Genomic DNA, 21,014 nt, shown 5'->3' on the forward strand with positions numbered 1-21,014 from the left:
AACTGTCTCTCAAAATTATGACCAACTGTGTGTAATTTTTGTACTGCAATAATTTATTTATAATGTAGGCCACTAACACCTTAGGGCCCATTAGTCATAAGTTGAGGCCCGACAAGCAAAGCCCGCATGTTCAGAAATTAATATAAAATTCATCGTGACTCCGATTGATAAACCGATTTTACCAATGTGCACAGAAACCATTTCTGCACATTTTAAAGTCAAGATAAATTTTCCTGAATTCGAATTCAGTGGTTTCCAAAAATGTACATCCCTATGTCATTTTAGGAAATCCTACTCCCTTACTCTTATTTAAGAAGTCCAACTTCTTTATTCATTAAATTTAACTCTTTAAATTTAACTATCTCAACGGGGATTAAAACTCCATTACACTGTGTGACCCTCAATGGTTCAGGGATACAGCTAGCCGTGGGCTCACAACTCCTTGTGACTCGGAACAACGATTTCCGACTTGCCCAACGAATCATGGTAAAGCGCCTAGCAACATCGCCCCATGATTCCCTAGGTATCACTGATAGTGCCTACAAGAACCAGTAGATTTTGGTTAGCGTACAGTACGGTCCCTTCATCCATATATCCCGATCGAATCAACAACCATTGGTATATCGAGAGTCGCTCAAGATTCGATAACTATGCAATACATCTTGAAGATCAAATTAGTGACATCGCATGTGCTACTAAGAAACCATTTCTTAAATCACATCAAGTACTCTGGCCAGAGATTCGTCACACTAATATCTCCTCAAATCGCATAGGATATCCACACTCGCAAGTATGTGGTGAATCCTTGACAACAATGCATCGACTCCTATATGTGTTGTAACTGTACCCAATCCCGACACCTGATGACCCCCATAGAGTCGGTAAACGAGTCAAAGCACAGTACTAGCATATAGAGTCTCCATGATGTTTCAAGTAGTAAGGACTAATGGTGTACAACCAAAACCGCGGACTTTATCCACTCGATAAGTGATAACCACTTGGAAAGTCCGGATAGGGTAGTTCGATTATTCATCCTATGAATATCCATTTGCATGCTTCGAACATCTCCATGTTCCCTACCAATGAAACGTGGTACTCCGCATCGCAAATGCTAGTCTCAAACTCGAGCGATCCTTATCCTTATTATCGGACGGCTCAATCGACTAGGAACAGTTTAGAATATACAGTGACTATAAGATGTATTTCATGATAGACATCCCCATGTACTACCACATCTTACATACACTATAGTATATTCAAGGTCTTTATCAAAACAACAATAGTATATCATAATATAACAATATGAAGAAAGATAAAGTCATTGTCATTAATAAAAGTGTAAATTACATTAAACAAAAGATCGTTTGTACAAAGAGTCATCAAAGCCCATAGCCACAAGTTGGCTCACTGGGCACCCACTCTTTCAATCTCCCACTTGCCCTATAGCCAACTAGTCATACTACATAGACCCATTGCTTCGCGATGTTTGTCAAACAATGGTCCTGGCAAGGGCTTAGTAAGCGGATCAGCGATATTGTCTGCAGAGGCCACTCGTTCGACAGTGATGTCTCCTCTTTCCACAATCTCCCGGATGATGTGGTATTTCCTCAGTACGTGTTTGGATCTTTGATGAGACCTTGGTTCCTTTGCTTGAGCAACGGCACCCGTGTTGTCACAGTACACCGGGACTGGACCAACAAATTCAGGAATGACGCCCAACTCTTGGACGAACTTCCTCATCCAAACGGCCTCTTTAGCAGCAGCTGATGCTGCAATGTATTCAGCCTCAGTGGTGGAATCCGCTGTGGTGTCCTGCTTGGAACTCTTCCAAGAGACAGCACCGCCATTGAGCATGAACACAAATCCAGAGGTTGACTTCGAGTCATCCACGTCACTTTGGAAGCTAGAGTCGGTATAGCCTTCCAATTTCAGATCTCGTCCTCCATATACCATGAACATATTCTTAGTCCTTCGTAAGTACTTAAGAATGTCCTTCACGGCTTTCCAATGCATTTGACCAGGATTAGCCTGATATCTGCTCGTGACACTCAGAGCAAATGCTACATCCGGTCTGGTAGATATCATCCCATACATGATACTACCTATAGCTGACGCATATGGTACATGTGTCATATTCTCTATCTCTGCATCAGTCTTGGGACACATAGACTTGGATAAAGAAACTCCATGACACATGGGTAGATGTCCTCTCTTGGACCCATCCATTGAAAACCGTTTCAATATGGTGTCGATGTAGGTTGATTGAGTGAGTCCTATCATTCTCTTAGATCTATCTCTATAGATCTGTATCCCAAGAATGTAGGATGCCTCACCCAAATCCTTCATCGAGAATCTACCTGATAACCATATCTTTGTTGACTGCAACATCCCTACATCATTCCCAATGAGTAGGATGTCATCAACATAAAGTACTAAGAATGTCACAGCATCCTTAACTACTTTCTTGTACACGCACGGTTCCTCCGGGTTCTTGATGAAACCAAAATCTTTTATTGTTTCATCAAATTTCTGGTTCCAACTTCTTGATGCTTGTTTTAGACCATAAATTAATCTCTGAAGCTTGCATACCTTATGCTCGCTTCCCATGGATGTGAACCCCTCCGGCTGCTTCATATAGATTTCTTCCTTAATGTCTCCATTAAGAAAAGCAGTCTTCACATCCATTTGCCATATCTCATAGTCATACCATGCAGCTATGGCAATAAGGATTCTTATGGACTTGAACATTGCAACTGGTGAAAAGGTTTCATCATAGTCAACTCCTTGTCTTTGAGTGTAACCTTTCGCCACCAATCGCGCCTTGTAGGTCAATACCTTACCATCAGGCCCAAGCTTTCTCTTGTAGATCCATTTACACCCTATTGGAACAATTCCATCAGGAGGATCTACTAAAGACCAAACTTGGTTTGTATGCATTGAATCCAATTCAGACTGCATAGCTTCAAGCCATAAATTTGAATCCGCATCAGAAATTGCTTCCTTGAAGTTTCATGGATCACATCCAATGTCGGGTTCATCTTGATCCCCTTCAAGAAGAAGACCATATCGAACAGGAGGTCTAGAAGTCCTCTCGGATCTTCTAGGTTCAGGCGTGTCCAGTAATGGTTCCTGAGGCGTAGGATCGTTATTTTGTATTTCGGGTTCTTCTCAAACTTCTTCGAGTTCCATCATCTCGCCTTTCTTATCCAATAAGAACTCCTTCTCCAAGAAGGTGGCATTCCTAGAAACAAACACCTTTGTTTCAGCAGGATAATAGAAATAATATCCGATTGAATTCTTCGGATACCCTACAAAATAACATAAGCTGGATCGACTATCCAACTTATCTCCCACTGTCTGCTTCACGTAAGCAGGACATCCCCAAATCCTTAAGTACGAATACTTAGGAGCTTTGCCATTCCATAACTCGTATGGTGTTTTGTCCACTGCTTTAGTGTGGACGTTGTTCAACAACAATACCGCCGTTTCAAGCGCATAGCCCCAAAACGAAGGTGGAAGCTCAGTGAAGCTCATCATGGATCGAACCATGTCCAACAAAGTTCGATTACGACACTCTGATACACCATTAAGCTGTGGTGTCATAGGAGGAGTCCACTGAGAGAGAATCCCATTCTCTTTTAGATAGTCCAAAAAATCGGTACTTAATTATTCTCCACCTCGATCCGATCGAAGTGCTTTAATACTTTTACCTAGCTTATTTTCTACTTCAGCCTTGAATTCTTTGAACTTTTCAAATGCTTCATACTTATATTTCATTAAATATAAATACCCATACCTTGAATAATCATCAGTAAAGGTAATGAAGTAGGTGTGGCCATGTTGAGTCCCAACTCTAAATGGACCACAAACATCTGTATGGATCAAATCCAACAGATTTTGACTACGCTCAGGTTTCCCCTTAAAAGGAGATTTAGTCATTTTCCCTTTTAGGCAGGATTCACAAGTAGGTAGAGAGTTAATATCAGACATATCAAGCATGCCCTCTCCCACTAGCTTGTTCATCCTCCTTGAGGAAATATGACCTAGTCTAGCGTGCCAAAGGTTTGCCGGGTTTTGACTATCGATTTTCCTTTTGTTTGTTGTCGCCGGTTTATCAACATAATTTATTGGAACGTCTTTTAGTTTTAAGTTGTATAGATCGTTTTCAAGTTGTCCATTTCCAATCAAACATTCATTCTTGTAAATATTGCAAATCCCATTCACAAAATTGCAAGAATAACCATCTCTATCTAGCATAGAAACAGAAATAATGTTTTTAATTAAATCCGGAACAAATAAAACATCTCTTAAAAATAACTTAAAACCGTTCTGCAAAATTAAACAAACATCTCCAATGGCTGTAGCTTCAACTCTGGAACCATTCCCGAGCCTCAGCTGGGTCTCACCCATTCTAAGCCTGCGACTTCTTGTCATCACCTGCAAATCATTGCAAATATGAGATCCACATCCGGTATCCAATACCCAAGAAGTAGTATTAAGTGAAATGTTTATTTCAATATAGAACATACCCTTTGCAGTTCCCAACTGCTCTAGATATTCCTTGCAGTTGCGCTTCCAATGACCGGGCTTCTTGCAGTAATGGCAAACATCCTTGGATTTTCCATTGTTTGAAGCCTTTGTCTTGTGCTTCTTCTCGGGTTCGACTTTCTTGGGTGGGGCAGAACGTTTCTTACCCTTCGTACTTGGCCCCTTCTTAGCAGAAGATGAGGAGCCCACCAAGAAAGCTGGTTTATCCTTCTTTAGTGTGGATTCATATGTCACAAGCATATTGACCATCTCTTCAAGGGTGGCCTCTATCTTGTTCATATTAAAATTTACCACAAATCCGTCAAACGAAGAAGGAAGAGACAGAAGCAGTAAATCCACGTTGAGTTCATGCTCCAACACCAAATCAAGAGTTGTTAACTTCTGTATGAGCCAAATCACTCGTACCCCATGATCACGGACCGAAGTCCCTTCACGCATGCGACACGTCATTAGCTCCTTAACAGTAGCAAACCTTTCAGCCCTCGATTGAGCCCCAAAAAGTTCCTTGAGTTGAGCGTGAATGTCAGCAGCATTCACGGTGTCCTCAAATCGCCTCTGGAGTTCATCAGACATCGAGGCTTGCATATAGCATTTGGTCTTGATGTCATGGTCCCACCATGCATCAAGTTTGGCCAATTCCTCCGGACTTACGTCAGCTGGTGCTTCCTTCGGAGGTGATTTCTCTAACACGTAGAGCATCTTCTCCGAAGTCAAGACAATCTTCAACTTCCGGAACCATTCCGTATAGTTTGCGCCAGTCAACTTGTTTTGTTCGAGGATCGAGAATAATGGATTACGCGAATTCATTGTATGAAATACTGAAAAGAAAAACAGACATATATCAATGATTGTTTAAGCAATTTACTAAGACATAAAATAGGCGAATTTAATTTTATGAATCTCACTCCCACTATTTTAACGATTTCACTACCCTCTAGTGAAAACGGGAAACTTTTTCCTTAGTGAGAACATGGAGTCCAATTGACAAACTTATGGTCCCGAATAATATCAGCCAACCATAATTCTCAAAAGGTAGAGCCCAATTGCTTCCAAAGCAACCCCCATGTATTTACCTCATGTCCAATAAGGGCCCAATAATATGACGCCGTTTATAGTGACATGTCAAGATGACCCATCAATATTAAGTTGTGATGGACGGTCGCCATGTGGATCCCCCAATAATATGAGCCGATCCCATGGGAGTTCCACCCAACTTACAACATGTGTCGATCCAATGTACAACTTTCCGACGGACGGGCCCCCCCAATAATATGAGCCGGACCGTATCCGCGGGTAGCATCACATACATTGACCGTTGATGGAAGGTAGGAACATTTAAACAAATTTAAATTTCCTTTATTTATCTTGATATCAATTTTAAATCATATTTAAAATGAGGGATTTTTAATTATGAAAATTTGTCTCATCATTTTTCAATTTATTGTATGCTTGCCGGATTCATACAATTATGTCTAAAACATGCATACAATCATAATATCATATATTAAATATAGGATGATCGATTCCATTTCTAATTGACTCGTGGTTGCCAATCACGAGTCTTAGTCCAATCCTAGGTAATATGCAGTATGCAACGCAATCTTATTACATTAGCTTCCAATTTACATTTCTTCGTCTTTATTGTCTGCTGGGCCCACCATCTTCAAATCTTGATCTCCCACTAAATCTAATGTATTTACAATAAATAGCAATGACAAGTAGGGGATACATTTTTAGGGGTGGGAACGGGCCATAAACCAAGCCCACTTTTATTACATATGACATTCATATTGGGTCATAAACCAGGCCCATTAATAAAACCAACAACAATAAAACAAATGTAAATTCCTAACATACACCTACAAAATTGGTCATGGCAATCGATCATCCTTATCCAATAACATTTAATTCAAAATTAATTTAATGGATATCATGCATATGGCAATTTAAATTTAAACAGGATAAAATCATATTTTATATATAAAATCATATTTTACATATAAATCATATTTTATCTTTTATTAAATAAAATCATATTTTATCTACAGAATCTAATTTTATAGATAAAATCATATTTTACTTAATATATACATAAGATCAAATCTTATCATCAATTGTACCAAAAAATAATTGATTTCAAAATTCAATTTAAGGATAAAATATTAAAATTTTCCAAAAATTCAAATTTATCCAAAAATCAATTTTAAAATTTTCGGACTCGAACAATTCGATCCGATGCCTCGTGAACCAATCAAAAAACAATTTTTGACCGGACCAAAAATAAAATTTTAACACATTAAAATTAATTTAAATAAAAAAAATAATTTTTCCCGCGGGCCGCCCGGGACACTCCCGGGCCGGCCCGCACCCGTGGGCGCGGGCCGGGGCAGCCCGGCTGCCCCTTTAGGGCAGCGACAATCGCTGCCCTGGCGGCGCCGTGCGCCGCCCTGGGCAGCGCCGAGCGCCGCCCTGCGCAGCGCTCTGCGCTGAGCTGCGCTGGGCAGCGCCGAGCGCTGCCCTGGCGGCGCAAAGCGCCGCCCCTGGGCGGCGACGTGCGCCGCCGTGGGCGGCGCTGTGCGCTTCCTTTGGGCGGCGCCGTGCGCCGCCCGGGGCAGCGACCGTCGCTGCCCCACCGGGCAGCGATCCAATCGCTGCCCGGGTTTTGCCCGAAAAAAAAAAAATTTTTTATTTAAAATATTTATTTTGTTTTAAAAAACCAAGACTCAAAAATTTTTGTACAATCGATTAATTTAATCGTTTGATCTGAGCAACCTGGCTCTAATACCACTGTTGGAAAACTGGCGTTCAGATCAATCACGATTGATACCCGGTGCAGCGGAAGTTTAAAATTTTTAGTATGGAACAATTCCATAGTGTGGGTATCAAACATACGATTAAATTATTTGTGTGTAAAATTAAATAACTATTATTAAATTTTACCTTCAATCTCGAAGCGAGATTATTGGACACCACACAGATTTATCTGCGCTTCTTGTATCTCCTTGGAACTGATGAACAAGCTTTCCTTCAATCAGGTCCACGAATGGAGGTTTAATCCCTCTGATAGATTGCACTAGAAAATCTATCAGAAGTTTTCTGCGAAGAGAATAACGAATTTGATTCGCTAATCCTGTCTGCAATTCAAAATCACAGACCGGAAAATCTCTGACAGAGAGAGGGAGGGGCGGCCGAATTTCTAGAGAGAGCTAGGGTTTTTTTTTCGAAAACTGTCTCTCAAAATTATGACCAACTGTGTGTAATTTCTGTACTGCAATTACTTATTTATAATGCAGGCCACTAACACCTTAGGGCCCATTAGTGATAAGTTGAGGCCCGACAAGCAAAGCCCGCATGCTCAGAAATTAATATAAAATTCATCGTGACTCCGATTGATAAACCGATTTTACCAATGTGCACAGAAACCATTTCTGCACATTTTAAAGTCAAGATAAATTTTCCTGAATCCGAATTCAGTGGTTTCCAAAAATGTACATCCCTATGTCATTTTAGGAAATCCTACTCCCTTACTCTTATTTAAGAAGTCCAACTTCTTTATTCATTAAATTTAACTCTTTAAATTTAACTATCTCAACGGGGATTAAAACTCCATTACACTGTGTGACCCTCAATGGTTCAGGGATACAGCTAGCCGTGGGCTCACAACTCCTTGTGACTCGGAACAACGATTTCCGACTTGCCCAACGAATCATGGTAAAGCGCCTAGCAACATCGCCCCATGATTCCCTAGGTATCACTGATAGTGCCTACAAGAACCAGTAGATTTTGGTTAGCGTACAGTACGGTCCCTTCATCCATATATCCCGATCGAATCAACAACCATTGGTATATCGAGAGTCGCTCAAGATTCGATAACTATGCAATACATCTTGAAGATCAAATTAGTGACATCGCATGTGCTACTAAGAAACCATTTCTTAAATCACATCAAGTACTCTGGCCAGAGATTCGTCACACTAATATCTCCTCAAATCGCATAGGATATCCACACTCGCAAGTATGTGGTGAATCCTTGACAACAATGCATCGACTCCTATATGTGTTGTAACTGTACCCAATCCCGACACCTGATGACCCCCATAGAGTCGGTAAACGAGTAAAAGCACAGTACTAGCATATAGAGTCTCCATGATGTTTCAAGTAGTAAGGACTAATGGTGTACAACCAAAACCGCGGACTTTATCCACTCGATAAGTGATAACCACTTGGAAAGTTCGGATAGGGTAGTTCGATTATTCATCCTATGAATATCCATTTGCATGCTTCGAACATCTCCATGTTCCCTACCAATGAAACGTGGTACTCCGCATCGCAAATGCTAGTCTCAAACTCGAGCGATCCTTATCCTTATTATCGGACGGCTCAATCGACTAGGAACAGTTTAGAATATACAGTGACTATAAGATGTATTTCATGATAGACATCTCCATATTCTACCACATCTTACATACACTATAGTATATTCAAGGTCTTTATCAAAACAACAATAGTATATCATAATATAACAATATGAAGAAAGATAAAGTCATTGCCATTAATAAAAGTGTAAATTACATTAAACAAAAGATCATTTGTACAAAGAGTCATCAAAGCCCATAGCCACAAGTTGGCTCACTGGGCACCCACTCTTTCAGCGTCAACGGTCGAGCTAACTGAGAGAAGTTCAGAATGAAGCGACGATAATACCCTGCTAGACCCAGAAAACTACGGATCTCAGCAACTGTCGTCGGACGCGACCAATTAAGTACTGCTTCAATCTTGCTTGGATCAACAGAAATCCCCTCCCAGGATATGATATGGCCAAGAAAAACCACCCTATCCATCCAGAACTCACATTTGCTCAGCTTGGTGTACAACTGCTCATCTCGAAGAGTCTGCAGTACTAACCGCAAGTGAGAAACATGCTCTTCCGTATTACGCGAATAAACCAGGATTTCGTCAATGAAGACCACGACAAACTTGTCCAAATACTCCCTGAAGACACGGTTCATCAAATCCATGAATATAGCCGGAGCATTGGTCAAACCAAATAGCATCACTAGAAACTCGTAATGCCCATAGCGAGTACGAAATGCAGTCTTGGCTACGTCCTGATCACGGACTCTCAACTGATGATACCCAGATCTCAAGTCAATCTTGGAGTAAATTGACGTGCCCTGCAGCTGATCAAACAAGTCATCAACACGAGGCAACGGATACTTGTTCTTCACAGTGACTCGATTCAGCTGCCGATAGTAAATGCACAGCCGCATCGACCCATCCTTCTTCTTCACGAAGAGAACAGGAGCTCCCCAAGGAGATACACTAGGACGAATATACCCCTTGTCCAAAAGATCCTGTAGCTGATTCTTCAACTCACGCATCTCTGACGGAGCCAGACGATATGGTGCTCTAGAAATAGGCGAAGTACCCGACATCAACTCTATGCCAAACTCGACTTCCCTAGCAGGAGGAAAACCCGGAATCTCATCAGGAAACACATCTGGAAATTCATCCACAACAGGAATGCTCTCTATCCCAATACTCTCAGCGGACAAATCAACTGCATAGATAAGGTAGCCTTCCCCGCCAAACTCCAGAGCTCGACAGGCTCTCAAAGCTGATACCAAAGGCATCGGGGGTCGCGCTCCCTCACCATAGAAAAACCAACTCTCACTCCCTTCCGGATGAAAGCGTACTAATCTCTGATAGCAGTCCACTGAAGCTCGATAGGTAGTCAGCACATCTATTCCCAGAATGCAATCAAAGTCGTCCATCGCCAGGACCATGAGATTCGCTAACAGAACGTTCCCTTCGAACTCTAAAGGACAACCCATCACTAGATGTTTAGCCAAAGCAGATTGGCCCGTCGGAGTAGAAACAGACATCACTACGTCTAGTGTAATGCATGGTAACTTATGCCTCTTAACAAAACGTGCAGAAATGAAGGAATGAGATGCACCAGTGTCAATAAGTACAAGAGCAGGTATACCATAAAGCAGAAATGTACCTGCGATGACTTTCTCATTCTCCTCCACGGCCTGATCATGTCTCAGGGCAAACACCTGGCCAGAAGCTCGTGGCCTCAAATGAGAACTCCCAGCAGACTGTCCCTGCGACCTCTGCTGTACGGTGGCCTGAGAACCCGATCCTGAACCAGATCCAGAACCGCCTCCCCCAGACTGTGGACAATCCCTCCGGATATGACCAGTCTCTCCACAACGGAAACAAGCTCTAGAAGCTCTACGACACTTGTCGGATGGATGGTTCTTCCCACAGTGATCACACTTCTCCTTCTTACCATAACGGACAATACCTCCAGAACCAGAGGAAGAAGAAGATCCAGACTTCTTGAAAGTTTGGGCACGGGGACCCAAAGAACTAGCAGGTCTCGACTGAGAGAAAGACCTGTTCCACCGAATGCTGTCCTCCGCCTGGTGACAACGGCTCACCAAACCCTCGTATGACATGTCGTCACCAACCGCCACACGGTCATGGATCTCAGGGTTAAGGCCCTGAAGAAACAGATTATACTTCATCTCTGAGCTATCAGCAATCTCGGGGCAATAGGATAACAGATAAAAGAACCTCTGCTGATACTCATCGATAGACATGGCTCCCTGTCGCAGACTCAGTAGCTCGCCTGCCTTCGACTGATGGAGTGCAGGAGGAAAATACCGCTTTTGGAAAGCTGTGCAGAACTCGGCCCAGGTGGCCACTCATCTCGCCGTAACAAAAGGTGCAGAAGTAAACCTCCACCACCTGCGCGCACGCCCATCCAGAAGATAGCCAAGGGTCTCCACCTTCTGCTCATCGGTGCATTGGAAAGTCTGAAAAGTCGTCTCCATGCGGTCTAACCAGTTCTCCGCATCCTCCGGAGACTCACCTCCAACTAAGGGCTTAGGACCCATAGCTAAGAATCGACGCACAGTGAAACGCTCGTCGTCATGGTGACGATGACGCCGTTCTCGACGAGGCTCCCGGTCGGCATCACCCCAACGCCCACCCACACTGCCATGAGAACTCTGGTCGTCACGATTTGACATCTACAAAAATGCCTCAAGATGAGACTAAATCCCAAGAAATCTTTTGCATGCTCTGATACCATAAATGTAGTGACCCTTACCCGGATCACCTACTAAACAGAACATATGCATGCAATTAACTTAATTAAACAGATATCAGAATAAAACTGCGGAAACCATAAACATTATACAATCCCATGTAAAGGAATCTGTAATTTATCCAATAATATACAACCAAATCGAATAGCTGTATAAACCCAAATAACAGTAATAAAACCTAGACGAAGCTCCAGCTGGCCAACCACTGACTAGCCCCTCCTGGATCCACCTTCCTCGTCCAATCGCAAACCTGCCCCATGGAATAGGGTGTCCAGAAAATACAGAGTACGAGACGTGAGCATAAAACGCTCAGTGCGAGAGTATGAGTATACATGCATGCAAAGTGAACTCCCTATAGACTCGAGGTCAAGGATCAGATAACAGAGACAGACCGGGCCCTGGTATGTAGCACGCTGTGCCGTCGCTTCAGGAGGTGGCTCCCATACCGAGATAATCATGGAAACGCCGAACCCAAATCGATGGAAGTCCATCCACTAACAGGATAGGGTACAACCCTACTAACAGACATCTCGAAGGAGATATGCAAATGAATGCAGCATAATATCATGGCATATAAATCATGCAGTCATATAATACATGCATACTCAGTCAGGATATCTCGAACAGTATTTTCGTACCTCAATACAGTTCAAGCTCTACCAACTCTAGGTCCACGCCTATAGTCTGCTCTACACTGCCAAATGATACTACTATCATTAAAGTGCTCTAAAAGCCTTAACTAAGCTATTGCATACTCCTAAATATTTATAGGAAGCAAAAGCTATACCTTCGTCCATCGTTAGCCCTTTGATGTCGATGCCTCCAGAACTTGGGCACAACTCCGCTACGACTACCGAACGCCTCGCCGACCTCCGGACCAAGCCTAAGAAGACTAGAACAGCTCCAAAAGGACTAGAAAGGAAAGGAGAACTTGGAATTGGCAAATGAAAGTGAAGTCTCGGCCTTCTATTTATAGACAACGATCGGAACTTCCGATCCTTGATCGGAACGTCCGAACCTCGATCGGAACGTCCGATCCTGTCATCGGAGCTTCCGAAGATCCGGATCTGCCACGTGTCAAAATATCACTTGAAGACTCCGGATAGGGGTGATCGGAGCCTCCGGTCCTGATCGGAGCTTCCGATCCAACCACACGTCATGCCTGACGTAATAACATCGGTGCCTCCGATCGCTCATCGGAGCTTCCGATCCCGTTCGGAGCTTCCGATCGTGCCTTCGGAGCTTCCGATCCGTCCGATACCTAATTCAATTAATTAGCATTAATCCTTTAATTACTCAATTAGGGCACGGGCTACTACACATACACTATAGTATATTGAAGGTCTTTATCAAAACAACAATAGTATATCACAATATAACAATATGAAGAAAGATAAAGTCATTTCCATTAATAAAAGTGTAAATTATATTAAACAAAAGATTGTTTATACAAAGAGTCATCAAAGCCCTTAGCCACAAGTTGGCTCACCGGGCACCCACTCTTTCAGCCCGTTCGTCGGAAAGCTGTACATTGGATCGACACATGTTGTAAGTTGGGTGGAACTCCCATGGGATCGGCTCATATTATTGGGGGATCCACATGGCGACCGTCCATCACAACTTAATATTGATGGGTCATCTTGACATGTCACAATAAACGGCGTCATATTATTGGGCCCTTATTGGACATGAGGTAAAAACGTGGAGGTTGCTTTGGAAGCAATTGGGCTCTACCTTTTGAAAATTATGATTGGCTGATATTATTCGGGACCATAGTTTGTCAATTGAACTCCATGTTCTCACTAAGGAAAACAGTTTCCCGTTTTCACTAGAGGGTAGTGAAATCGTTAAAATAGTGGGAGTGAGATTCATAAAATAAATTTCGCCTATTTTATGTCTTAGTAAATTAATTAAACAATCATCGATAATTGTCTGTTTCATCTCAGTATATCATTATGATGAATCTTCGTAATCCACATGTTTCAATTCTCCAACAAAACAAACTTACTGGCGCAAACAATACAGAATGATTCCATAAGTTAAGATTGTCCTATGTTCGGAAAAGATTTTCTAAGTGTTAGAAAAGGCTTCTCCGAAAACAGCCTCGGCTGATGTAACTGCCGAAAGGTTGGCCGAACTGGAGAAATGGTTGGACCATGATCTCAAGACCAAATATTACTTGCAAAATTGGACAAGTCTAAACAAGTTTGCCATCACTGCAAGAAACCCGGTCATTGGAAACGTAACTGCAAGGAATACCTCGAGCAGTTGCGAACTGCAAAGGGTATGTTTTACATTGAAATAAATGTTTTTCTTAATACTACTTCTTGGGTATTGGATACCAGATGTGGATCTCATATTTGCAATGAGTTGCAAATGATGACAAGAAGTTGCAAGCTTAGAATGGGTGAGACCCAGCTGAGGCTCGGAAATGGTTCTAGAGTTGAAGCTAAAGCTGTGGGAGATGTTTATTTAATTTTGCAGAACGATTTTAAGTTACTTTTGAGAGATGTTTTATTTGTTCCAGATTTGATTAAAAACATTATTTTTGTTTCTATGCTTGATAGAGATGGTTATTCTTGCAATTTTGTGAATGAGATTTGCAATATTTACAAGAATGAATGTTTGATTGGAAATGGACAACTTGAAAACGATCTATATAACTTAAAATTAAAAGACGTTCCAATAAATTATGTTGATAAACCGGTAACAACAAACAAAAGGAAAATCGATAGTCAAAACACGGCAAACCTTTGGCACGCTAGGCTAGGTCATATTTCCTCAAGGAGGATGAACAAGCTAGTGGGAGAGGGCATGTTTGATATGTCTGATATTAACTCTCTACCTACTTGTGAATCCTGCCTGAAAGGAAAAATGACTAAATCTCCTTTTAAGTGGAAACCTGAGCGTAGTCAAAATCTGTTGGATTTGATCCATACAGACGTTTGTGGTCCATTTAGAATTGGTACTCAATATGGCCACACCTACTTCATTACCTTTACTGATGATTATTCAAGGTATGGGTATTTATATTTAATGAAATATAAGTCTGAAGCATTTGAAAAGTTCAAAGAATTCAAGGCTGAAGTAGAAAACAAGCTAGGTAAAAGTATTAAAGCACTTCGATCGGATCGAGGTGGAGAATACTTAAGTACCGAGTTTTTGGACTATCTAAAAGAGAATGGGATTCTCTCTCAGTGGACTCCTCCTATGACACCACAGCTTAATGGTGTATCGGAGCGTCGTAATCGAACTTTGTTGGACATGGTTCGATCCATGATGAGCTTCACTGAGCTTCCACCTTCGTTTTGGGGCTATGCGCTTGAAACGGCGGTATTGTTGTTGAACAACGTCCACACTAAAGCAGTGGACAAAACACCATACGAGTTATGGAATGGCAAAGCTCCTAAGTATTCGTACTTGAGGATTTGGGGATGTCCTGCTTACGTGAAGCGGACAGTGGGAGATAAGTTGGATAGTCGATCCAGCTTATGTTATTTTGTAGGGTATCCGAAGAATTCAATCGGATATTATTTCTATTATCCTGCTGAAACAAAGGTGTTTGTTTCAAGGAATGCCACCTTCTTGGAGAAGGAGTTCTTATTGGATAAGAAAGGCGAGATGATGGAACTCGAAGAAATTCGAGAAGAACCCGAAATACAAGATAACGATCCTACACCTCAGGAACCATTGATAGACACGCCTGTACCTAGAAGATCCGAGAGGACTTCTAGACCTCCTATTCGATATGGTCTTCTTCTTGAAGGGGATCAAGATGAACCCGATGTTGGATGTGATCCAAGAAAGTTCAAGGAAGCAATTTCTGATGCGGATTCAAATTTATGGCTTTAAGCTATGCAGTAGGAAATAGATTCGATGCATACAAACCAAGTTTGGCCTTTAGTAGATCCTCCCGATGGAATTGTTCCAATAGGGTGTAAATGGATCTACAAGAGAAAGCTTGGGCCTGATGGTAAGGTATTGACCTACAAGGCGCGATTGGTGGCGAAAGGTTATACTCAAAGACAAGGAGTTGACTATGATGAAACCTTTTCACCAGTTGCAATGTTCAAGTCCATAAGAAATCTTATTGCCATAGCTGCTTGGTATGACTATGAGATATGGCAAATGGATGTGAAGACTGCTTTTCTTAATGGAGACATTAAGGAAGAAATCTATATGAAGCAGCCTGAGGGGTACACATCCATGGGAAGCAAGAATAAGGTATGCAAGCTTCAGAGATCAATTTATGGTCTAAAACAAGCATCAAGAAGTTGGAACCAGAAATTTGATGAAACAATAAAGGATTTTGATTTCATCAAGAACCCGGAGGAACCATGCGTGTACAAGAAAGTAGTTAAGGATGTTGTGACATTCTTAGTACTTTATGTTGATGACATCCTACTCATTGGGAATGATGTAGGGATGTTTCAGTCAACAAAGATATGGTTATCAGGTAGATTCTCGATGAAGGATTTGGGTGAGGCATCCTATATTCTAGGAATACAGATCTATAGAGATAGATCTAAGAGAATGATAGGACTCACTCAGTCAACCTACATCGACACCATATTGAAACGGTTTTCAATGGATGGGTCCAAGAGAGGACATCTACCCATGTGTCATGGAGTTTCTCTATCCAAGTCTATGTGTCCCAAGACTGATGAAGAGATAGAGAAAATGACACATATACCATATGCGTCAGCCATAGGTAGTATCATGTATGGGATGATATCTACCAGACCGGATGTAGCATTTGCTCTGAGTGTCACGAGCAGATATCAAGCTAATCCCGGTCAAATGCATTGGAAAGCCGTGAAGGACATTCTTAAGTACTTACGAAGGACTAAGAATATGTTCATGGTATATGGAGGAAGAGAACTAAAATTGGAAGGCTATACCGACTCTAGCTTCCAAAGTGACGTGGATGACTCAAAGTCAACCTCTGGATTTGTGTTCATGCTCAATGGCGGTGCTGTCTCTTGGAAGAGTTCCAAGCAGGACACCACAGCGGATTCCACCACTGAGGTAGAATACATTGCAGCATCAGCTGCTGCTAAAGAGGCCGTTTGGATGAGGAATTTCGTCCAAGAGTTGGGCGTCATTCCTGAAGTTGTTGGTCCAGTCCCGATGTACTGTGACAACACGCGTGCCATTGCTCAGGCAAAGGAACCAAGGTCTCATCAAAGATCCAAACACGTACTGAGGAAATACCACATCATCCGGGAGATTGTGGAAAGAGGAGACATCACTATCGAAAGAGTGGCCTCTGCAAACAATATCGCTGATCCACTTACTAAGCCCTTGCCAGGACCATTATTTGACAAACATCGCGAAGCAATGGGTCTACGTAGTATGACTAGTTGGCTATAGGGCAAGTGGGAGATTGAAAGAGTGGGTGCCCGGTGAGCCAACTTGTGGCTAAGGGCTTTGATGACTCTTTGTATAAACAATCTTTTGTCTAATATAATTTACACTTTTATAAATGGCAATGACTTTATCTTTCTTCATATTGTTATATTGTGATATACTATTGTTGTTTTGATAAAGACCTTGAATATACTATAGTGTATGTAAGATGTGGTAGAACATGGGGATGTCTATCATGAAACACATCTTATAGTCACTGTATATTCTAAACTGTTCCTAGTCGATTGAGCCGTCCGATAATATGGATAAGGATCGCTCGAGTTTGAGACTAGCATTTGCGATGCAGAGTACCACGTTTCATTGGTAAGGAACATAGAGATGTTCGAAGCATGAAAATGGATATTCATATGATGAATGATCGAACTACCCTATCCGGACTTTCCAAGTGGTTATCACTTATCGAGTGGATAAAGCCCGCGGTTTTGGTTGTACACCATTAGTCCTTACTACTTGAAACATCATTGAGACTCTATATGCTAGTACTGTGCTTTGACTCGTTTACCGACTCTATTGGGGTCATCAGGTGTCGGGATTGGGTACAGTTACAACACATATAGGAGTCGATGCTTTGTTGTCAAGGATTCACCACATACTTGCGAGTGTGGATATCCTATGCGATCCGAGGAGATATTAGTGTGACGAATCTCTGGCCAGAGTACATGATGTGTTTTAAGAAATGGTTTCTTAGTAACACATGCGATGTCACTATTTGATCTTCAAGATGTATTGCATAGTTATCGAATCTCGAACGACTCTCGATATACCAATGGTTGTTGATTCGATCGGGATATATGGATGAAGGGACCGTACTGTACACTAACCAAAATCTATTGGTTCTTGCAGGCACTATCAGTGATACCTAGGGAATTATGGGGCGATGTTGCTAGGCGCTCTTACCATGATTCGATGGGCAAGTCGGAAATTGTTGTTTCGAGTCACAAGGAGTTGTGAGCCCACGGCTAGATGTATCCCTGAACCATTGAGGGTCACACAGAGTAATGGATTTTTAATCCTCGTTGAGATAGTTAAATTTAAAGAGTTAAATTTAATGAACGAAGAAGTTGGACTTCTTATTTAAGAGTAGAGGAGTAAGATTTCCTAAAATGACATAGGGATGGACATTTTTGGAAATCACTGAATTCGGATTCAGAAAAATTTATCTTGACTTTAAAAGGTGCAGAAATGGTTTCTGTGCACATTGGTGAAATCGGTTTATCAATCGGAGTCACGATGAATTTTATATTAATTTCTGAACATGCGGGCTTTGCTTGTCGGGCTTGAACTTATGACTAATGGGCCCTAAGCTGTTAGTGGCCTACATTATAAATAAGTTATTGCAGTACAGAAATTACACACAATAGGTCACAATTTTTGAAAACCCTAGTATTTTTCTCTCAATAGTGGCCGCCCCCTTTCTCCCCTCTGCTCGGAAAATCCAGTCTTTGAATTTTGAATTGCAGTCTGGTTTAACGGATCAAATTCGTTAATCTCTTCGTAGAAACTTCTGATATATTTTCTAGTGCAATCTATCAGAGGGATTAAATATCCGTTCGTGGACCTGATTGAAGAACAGTTCGTCCATCAGTTCCAGGGATATACAACAAGAGCAGAGCAATCTGTTGGTGTCCAAAAATCTCGATTCGCGATTAAAGGTAAAAATTTATAATCGTTATTTAATTTTTACACACACACAATTTAATCGTAAGGTTGATAACCATTATGGAATCGTTCCATATAAAATTTTAAAACTTCCGCTGCACCGAGTATCAATCCTGATTGATCTGATCGCCGCGTTCTCCAACACAATTATTCCCCTTGGTCCCATTCTACCAGATTCCTGTTGGGATGAGTTGACTAGGGTGGTCAGTATGGATGAAATCAGAATTGCATTGGGCAACATTGAAGATGAAAAAGCCCCGGGGCCTGATGGCTTTGGTGCTGCGTTCTTTAAGAAAGCTTGGGGCACTGTTGGTGGGGATGTCATTGCTGCGGTTTCGGAATTTTTCAGGAGTGGGAAACTCTTAAAACAATGGAACCATGCGTCAATTGCTCTAGTCCCTAAGACCGATCATGCTACTTCTGTCTCTGATTTTAGGCCTATTTCGTGTTGTACTGTATTGTATAAGATCATATCAAAGATCTTAGCATCTAGATTGGGAAGAGTGATTAAGCCTTTGATAAGCCCGGCGCAGGCAGCCTTTATTCCTGGGCGTTCTATAGTGGAAAATATTCATTTGGCCCAGGAAATGTTGAAACACTATGCGAGGAAAAGGGGCTCTCCACGTTGTATTCTTAAGATTGATCTACAAAAAGTCTATGATACAGTTCATTGGGAATTCTTACGAGATTCTCTTCGTCTCCTTAATTTCCCTCCTGTATTTGTTTCTTGGATTATGGAGTGTGTTTGTTCGACCTCGTTCTCTATTTCATTTGGGGGCCAACTTTACGGATTCTTTAAGGGCGCGAGGGGCCTGCGTTAGGGTGACCCCCTCTCCCCCCTTCTTTTTGTCATTTGCATGGAAAGGCTTTTGAGATCCCTATTGCAAGCATCTAGGCTGCCAGACTTCCAATTCCACCCTAGATGTGAGGCATTGAGTATAACTCATCTTGTTTATGCTGATGAATTATTAATCTTGGCTAAGGGTGAAACTCAGAGCGTAAAAATTGTATTGGACTGTGTGGAAAAGTTTGGGAAAACAGCTGGCCTCCGGGAAAATGCCTTGAAGTCCAATATCTTCTTGGCAGCAGTTAAGGAGCCAATTAGAAGGGACATTATTATGATGAGTGGATACCAAGAGGGTTCCTTTCCCTTCCGTTACTTGGGAATCCCTTTGGCAGCAGGGCGATTGACAAAGAGAGACTACAGTGGGTTGGTGGACACCATCGCCAAGAAAGTGGCTGCTTGGCCCAGACATACCCTTTCCTATGCAGGCAAGTTGGAACTGATCCGATCGGTTGTACATGGTGTGGAATGTTTCTGGCTTTCTATCTTGCCTATCTCTTGCGGGGTAATAGACAAGATTGAAAAGACATGTAGAAGCTTTATGTGGACTAGCAAGCACCCCCTATCTCTTGGAGTAAAGTTTGTTCTCCTATTAATGATGGTGGGTTGGGGCTTAGAGATCTGAGAATCTGGAATAAGACGTTGCTTGCAAAGACGCTTTGGGATATCCATAAGAAAAAAGATTCTCTGTGGATAAAATGGATTAATCACTACTATTGGGATAATGTCATGGATTGGAAAATCAGGAAAGATGATACTAGCCTAATTAAGAAACTAGTGGAGATCCGGGATGAATTGGCCCTTAAGTTTGGTAACTGGGAAGGGGCGGCTGCTCAGTTGGAGATATGGTTTGGCAAGAAACATGGGTTAGCTCAGTTGTACAACAACTTCTTTATAGGCCAGGGGAGGTGGTCTTGGAAGCCCATTGTGTGGAGACCATACATCCTTCCCAAACACAGAATTATTTTTTGGCTTATTGCCCATGGTAAATGCTTAACCAAAGATCGGCAACCATATATCCCTGACAAATCTTGTGCGTTCCGCGGAACACATACTGAAGATGCGCAACACTTATTATTCGAGTGTACGGTTTCAAGACGGATTTGGGCCCGATTGTAGGACTGGCTGGGTATTCAATATCAGGTTAGTTCTTTGATGGGTTTGCTAAGATTTATGCGCAGGTTTTACAGGGGCACAACGATGAACAAAAGAAGATGCCAGGAAGGAGTAGTTGCAGTCTTGTACCACTTATGGGAGGCTCGAAACCGAGCAATCTTTGAAGCTGAACATCCAAATATTGATGCTATCATCAGAAAGATTATTATTCACATTCACCGTGCCTTGAGTCTCTAGAATTTACTGCATGGCAATATTTTACATCTGCTAGAGTTCTCTTGACTGTATGGATTGAG

The 21,014-nt window shown here is 41.9% G+C and overlaps 1 protein-coding gene across 1 annotated transcript; it reads left to right on the forward strand.

Annotated features, from left to right (window-relative positions):
• Positions 1–19,615: 19,615 nt before the first annotated feature.
• On the forward strand, positions 19,616–20,955 carry LOC140886444 (uncharacterized). The gene is made up of 3 exons (XM_073293019.1): positions 19,616–20,030; positions 20,183–20,468; positions 20,784–20,955. The coding sequence occupies exons 1-3, from the start codon at positions 19,616–19,618 to the stop codon at positions 20,953–20,955; spliced, it is 873 nt and encodes a 290-aa protein (XP_073149120.1).
• The last annotated feature ends 59 nt before the right edge of the window (positions 20,956–21,014 follow it).

Source organism: Henckelia pumila, chromosome 3 (assembly GCF_033568475.1).
Source record: "Henckelia pumila isolate YLH828 chromosome 3, ASM3356847v2, whole genome shotgun sequence".
Taxonomy (NCBI): Eukaryota; Viridiplantae; Streptophyta; class Magnoliopsida; order Lamiales; family Gesneriaceae; genus Henckelia; species Henckelia pumila.

What these genes read in the sequence shown, in the direction of transcription:
- LOC140886444 (XM_073293019.1), top strand. Translation starts at nt 19,616, where the DNA reads ATGGAAAGGCTTTTGAGATCCCTATTGCAAGCATCTAGGCTGCCAGAC. An exon ending in ACATACCCTTTCCTATGCAG is followed by an intron (nt 20,031 to 20,182) that starts GCAAGTTGGAAC and finishes CTTGGAGTAAAG; the next exon opens with TTTGTTCTCCTATTAATGAT. An exon ending in TGGTTTGGCAAGAAACATGG is followed by an intron (nt 20,469 to 20,783) that starts GTTAGCTCAGTT and finishes ATTTATGCGCAG; the next exon opens with GTTTTACAGGGGCACAACGA.